General features: G+C 42.1%; 1 protein-coding gene across 1 annotated transcript in view; it reads left to right on the forward strand.

Moving 5' to 3' along the window:
• LMNB1 (lamin B1) overlaps positions 1–5,429 on the forward strand; it is a 54,943-nt gene extending 49,514 nt beyond the window's left edge. Inside the window, exons 11-12 of the mRNA XM_085014440.1 lie at positions 2,088–2,195; positions 4,628–5,429. Of these exons, the coding sequence (XP_084870566.1) occupies positions 2,088–2,195; positions 4,628–4,669 (150 nt within the window). The 3' untranslated portion in view covers positions 4,670–5,429. The remainder of the gene's footprint in view (positions 1–2,087; positions 2,196–4,627) is intronic.
• The last annotated feature ends 571 nt before the right edge of the window (positions 5,430–6,000 follow it).

Here is a 6,000-nt window from a genome sequence, read left to right on the forward strand (position 1 = left end):
GATAGTTAGGTTGTTTTCATGTCTTAGCTATCATAAATAGTGCTGCAGTGAACATAGGGGTACATGGATTCACATGCTTTTTTATTAGTACTCATTTGGTTAAAGTGTGCTAATATTTGTGAAAAGACTGTTTGGGGATATAAACACAGACTGATCTCACAGAACTGAAGTTCTGGCTAATCGAGACTCAGAATGGCCCATCTCCCTTAGCCGTGCACCAATAATCAAAATTCCCTACAAAATACTACTATACTGCCTTAATTCGTTTATAAAATACATCTGTGGACATAGTTTAAATTGAACTCTTAATTTCTATGATACTATTCTTCAGTTTTCTTCCTCTGCCATTTGAAGCCAGGTAGTCTGTTAAATTTCAGATAAGCTTTTTGTTTGATTTTGTGTTTTGTCTTTTTGTTTGGTCTTTTTTGCCATTTCTTGGGCCACTCCTGCGGCATATGGAGGTTCCCAGGCTAGGGGTCGAATTGGAGCTGTAGCCTCCAGCAACGTGGGATCCGAGCCGCGTCTGTGACCTACACCACAGCTCACGGCAACGCAGGATTGTTAACCCACTGAGCAAGGCCAGTGATCGAACCTGCAACCTCATGGTTCCTAGTCGGATTCGTTAACCACTTAGCCTCAACGGGAACTCCTGTGTGTTTTGTCTTTTTCAGGCTGCGCTTGCTCATGGCACCTGGAAGTTCCCAGGCAAGGGATCAAATTGGATCTGTAGCCCCTGGCCTACACCACAGTAACAGCAACTTGGGAACCAAGCCACCTCTGTAACCTACACCGCAGCTCACAGCAGCTCTGGATCCTTAGTCCATTGAGTGGGGCCAGGGATCGAACCCCGTGTCCTCATGGATGCTAGTCAGGTTCATTACTGCTGAGCTACAGTGGGAACTCCTCAGAAAAGCTTTTACTGATGTGCTTTCAGTTTCTTCCTCTGTGTGGTTGCCTTCCTTGAGAGGACATGGAGCAGTGGGATTGGAGGCTCTGCAGTACTCTTAAGACACACTCACTGGCTTGCTGCTGATCATCATTAGCCTTGTGTTTAAACAGAAACACTGCTGCATTTGTGCAAGTCAGCCTTCTCACGGGAATGTCATCTGTGTTTGCGCCTTTCGGTAGAACATGGACATGCTTCCTTTCTGTCATAGCTCCAGCGAATGAATGACAGGAGATCTGTTTTTTGTGCAGAGTACATTGGAACTTTACCAGGATGTTACTGGTAAATAGTGTTCATTTGTCTTGATTCCGTTTCGTTCTAGAGGAACTAGTTGCTGAAGGAATGAAAGCTTGACCTCTCATCTCACTTGTCAGGTGGTCTTCTTATTACCATGGTCCCTGAGAGCACAGAAGCTGGCCCCTGGTTTCATTTTATTCAGCATTTATTTAGCACCTTCTCTTTGCTAGCAGCCAAGGTCTTTAAAGCCGAATTCATGTTGAGTATTACAGAGAATTTAGTGTGCCAAATCATTTGTGGAATTTTTTTTTTTTTTTTTTTTTGTCTTTTTGCCTTTTCTAGGGCCGCTCCCGCGGCATATGGAGGTTCCCAGGCTAGGGGTCCAATCAGACCTGTAGCCACCGGCCTACGCCACAGCCAGAGCAACACAGAATCTGAGCTGCGTCTGCAACCTACACCACAGCTCACAGCAATGCCAGATCCTTAACCCACTGAGCAAGGCCAGGGATCGAACCCTCAACCTCACGGTTTCTAGTTGGATTGGTTAACCACTGAGACACGACGGGAACTCCCATTTATGATGGAATTCTTAGTAACAGAATGGGGTACAAAGCAGTGGAAATTTCTCAGCAGGTATTTCAAATTGGATCGCCAGTAGCTCTCCTGCAGAGAATATTGAAGATCTAAGAACTGCTACTAATGATGCAAACATCTTTCCTCAGTAGCTGAAATGACTGATGAGCCACTTAAAAAAACAAACAAACAGACAAACAAAAAAAACCCTTATGTAGAATTGCTGTTTCTTAAATTTACACAAAGAAGGGTCGTCTCCCCCCCCCCGCCCCACAGTCCTTGTGGTTTTTAAGTATAGTGTTTGAACTTAAAGTCCAACTCTCGTGTGTAGGAGGTTGCTCAAAGAAGTACAGTCTTCAAAACCACCATACCTGAAGAGGAGGAGGAGGAAGAAGAAGCAGCTGAAGTGGCTGTCGAGGAGGAACTTTTCCACCAGCAGGTATTATTTTAATGCATTTCTTTTAAGTTTCATTAACAGAGTTACAGTAAACCACAACTAATAGTGGAGCTTGTGTGTTTTTTGTTTTTTTTGTTTGTTTTTTTTTTCCCTGAACAAAGTTAGTAATCTACCAAGTGGGGTTTGTTTTTCCTGAGGTGATATTCAAGAAACAGTACACTAGGGTATGTAATATGGTAGTACATGTTTGTGACAAATAAGTGTATGTGGAATGGAATGCATGCTCAAAATTATTGACGTGTTCTTTGAGAAGTTTAGATGACTTAATTAGAGCAGGTATCTGCATATAAGCTTTAAAAAAACAAAGACTAATACTCAACTTCAGTGTAAAACAAAATTATTGCTCTCTTAAGTTTCTAATCATTTAATTGCAAGATAGATTTTAGCTGATGCATGGGCTTTTGAGAGCCCTTGAAATAAAGAAACTCCAAATTTGATTTTAATTAATTATATTGGAATTATTAATAAGTAATGAGCCTTCAGTTTATATTCTCAACTGTTTAAGTCTGATCATTCATCAAAATTCCTACCCTTATCCTATAAGACTTCATCTCCATAACTCCAAAGTTATAAATCTGTTGGTTTTGCTTAATTAGCCCCAGTCCTACTCCAAATAAACATTCTTTTATGCGTTCAGCCTCCAGAGTCGAGAACTACTTGAGGGTGGGTTATGCTGCAGTAAGGTTTTGGCACAGATACTTCTTTATTCATGTTGGAGGGATATTTAAGAACAAATATTTTACACTTGGCTTTAACAAGAAACAGACAGAAGATCCATTTCCTGCCCTTATGGGGAGCATTATATGACTGGATATAAAATAACAATATAAGAGATATCTCAGGGTGCCAGACTAGTGGCTCAGAGCATGAGTTGTAGCAGTCGGATGCTAGAGAAAGCTCTTTAGGTCACTAGAATAGTTGAGAAGATCTCTGGGAAATAGGCTCCTCCAGTATTTTGAAGGACCAGCAGTTATTTGGGTATCAAAAGGCAGATATTGGTATTCTGTTGATACTCAGATTATCTGTTAGTACATTAAGAGACCACCTTAAAACTCGGGGGGCTTAAAACAATGAATTATAATCCCTGTGATTCTGTGGTTTGACTGGGCTTAGCTAGGCAGTTCTTTTGTTCCCCACCATGGAGGGTGAGTTCAGTCATGCAGCTGCACATAGCTGGAAGCTTGGTTGGGGCTAGAATGTTCTCCATGTCTGTTTCTTTGTGGTTTCTCACCATTTGGTAGTTTAGCCCAACCTTTGTTTTGCTGGCTTCCATTGATGAAAATGGAGAGCATTAGATCTCTTAAAGGCCTCTCTTCTCTTGGAGTAAGTCATAGGCCAGCTCCAGTTCCAGGGGAGCGAGGAGCGGAAAAGAATTCATGATGATCTTTTAATTCATCCCAGGCAGTATGTCACAACTTGAGCATTGGGTATATCTGTCCGCCTAGTTGTGTCGTAGGGTGTGTGTGAGAGAGTCTGGAACGCCTAGGCAAGTAGCTTTGCACACTTTGGAGCAAAGGAGAAGGTGGGCAGTATCAGGGCGACTACCTCTAGAAGGGAGATTGTAGAGACTGAGGGCCGATACAGATAGAGATTCACGAAGGCATAGTGGCTGAACTTGAGGGTTAGAGAAGGAAAAAGAAATCAGAGGTGTGTGAGGTTTTAGCTTTTGTGATCAGGTACGATAATGATAGCAAGGCTCAAAACAGGGGAGATGGAGGGTGGATCAGCTATTTTGACGTCACGTTAGAGAGTGACTCCATTGGCCTTTCACACTAATGAGACGGTTTTTTGGTTGACCTTTAAGAAACCAATTTCAGTTTAGTCAAGTGGTGAGTCACAGTCATATTGCGAGATTTTAAGGAATCAGTGAGTGATAAAGAAGTGGATAGAGGGAGCCACTTTGACTTCACATCTGAGAATGAACCCAGGGCACATGCTTCGGGATCAGCCAGCTGCCCATCCACGCAGCCGTCTCCTCTGATGTGGTTGTTCAGAATGCTGTTCACTCGTCTCCTGTTTCCTAGTTAGAAACGGAGGTTACTGAATAGCAGTTTTCTGCTTCAGCTGCATGTTAGAATTACTTAGGGAGCTTTAAAATCACACATAAAGAAATACTCTTCTCCAGTCGAATGAGGAATTCTGGTGTAATTGATCTAGGGACCTAGGTCAGGATTTTTTTCAAAGCTCCCCCGGGTGTGAATGTGCAGCTACAGTAGAGAATCACTGTCTGGGACTGTGTTGATGCCGTCTAGGGAAGACGTCCGAGAGAGAAGGTTAAAAAAGGGTAAGTGAGAAGTAATAAAGGTCCGCTCGAAGCTCAGTACTGCTGAACTTGTCGTATCTCTGCCTTATTTTGAAATGCTGTGATCCGTTTTCTCCTTCGCACTAATGGTTCTCTCTGTTTTCCTCATCAGGGAGCCCCCAGAGGTTCCAATAGAAGCTGTGCGATTATGTAAACTTCTCAAGTCGACTGTCTTCCTCCAAATAAAGAAGTAGGGTAATCCTTACCTACATGCAGTGCAGAGCCTTCTCAGAAGCACAGAATATTTTTATATTTCCTTTATGTGAATTTTTAAGCTGCGAATCTGATGGCCTTAATTTCCTTTTTTGACACTGAAAGTTTTGTAAAAGAAATCATATCCGTACACTTTGTTGCAAGATGTGAACTGTCGACACTGAACTAACTGTGTACTGTTTGGAAAAGGTCCCTCAAATTTTTGACATGTTTTTTGTATGTGTGCTTTTTTTTAAGTTCTTACGAGAAGGGGAGGGGAGGGTAAATAAACCACTGTGTGTCTGGGTATAATTTGAGATTGCTGCATCTAGATTAGCAATCTGCTCTTGATTATTCTCTGCTATATATAACGGTGCTGTGACGAGGAGAAAAGCATTTTTCAATATATCGAACTTTTGTACTGAATTTTTTTGTAAAAACAATCAAGGCTACAAAAATTTTTTTTTAAAATAGAAAAGAGAAATTTTGTAAGAAGGCAATATTAATCTAATCATCATGTAAGCACTCTGGATGAAGGATTCCACAAAACTTTGTTTTATGGTTACTTCTCGTAGATTCTTAATTCACGAGGGGAACGGGAGGGGTGAGGGGGGAGGGAAGGGTTTCTCCTAAAATGCATTAGTTGTGTTTTTTAAAATAGCATAACTTGCTTAAATTTCTTATGTGACATTAACAAATAAAAAAAGCTGTTTTAATATTAATTTACTGTCTTTTTTTAACTTTAGTAATATTTTTAGGGGAGAAAAGTATTGTTTCAGTTTTACTGATTGTTTGTTTGTTTGTTTTAGGGCCACACCTGTGGCATATGAAGGTTCCCAGGCCAGGGGTCAAATCGGAGCTGCAGCTGCTGGCCTACACCACAGCCACAGCAATGCAGGATCCAAGCCGTGTCTGCGACCTACACCACAGTTCACGGCAATGCTGGATCTGTTAACCCACTGACCAAGGCCAGAGATAGAACCCTCGACCTATGGATCCTAGCTGGGTTCGTTAACCACTGAGCCACAACAGGAATCCCATCCTTTTTTTGCGGGGAGTGGGGGGTGCTATACCGGAGGCCTGTAGAAGTTCCTGGAACCGGGGGTGGGGGATGGGGGGGGAGTGGATTGAACCTGTGCTACCGCAGTGAACCCAGCTGCTGCAGTGACAACAGTGGATCCCTAACCCACTGCACCATAAGAATTCCTTTTCACTTTTACTTTTGGTAAAAATACTTGGGTCTCTTGTTTGAACTAGATTTTACTTTAAGGCTCTGACAGTGGGGAAGATAAA

The sequence above is a fragment of the Sus scrofa genome, chromosome 2 (assembly GCF_054392235.1).
Source record: "Sus scrofa isolate SSC_HxYL_T2T_F1_AM1 chromosome 2, Sscrofa_HxYL_maternal_Yorkshire_Landrace_v2.0, whole genome shotgun sequence".
Lineage (NCBI taxonomy): Eukaryota > Metazoa > Chordata > Mammalia > Artiodactyla > Suidae > Sus > Sus scrofa.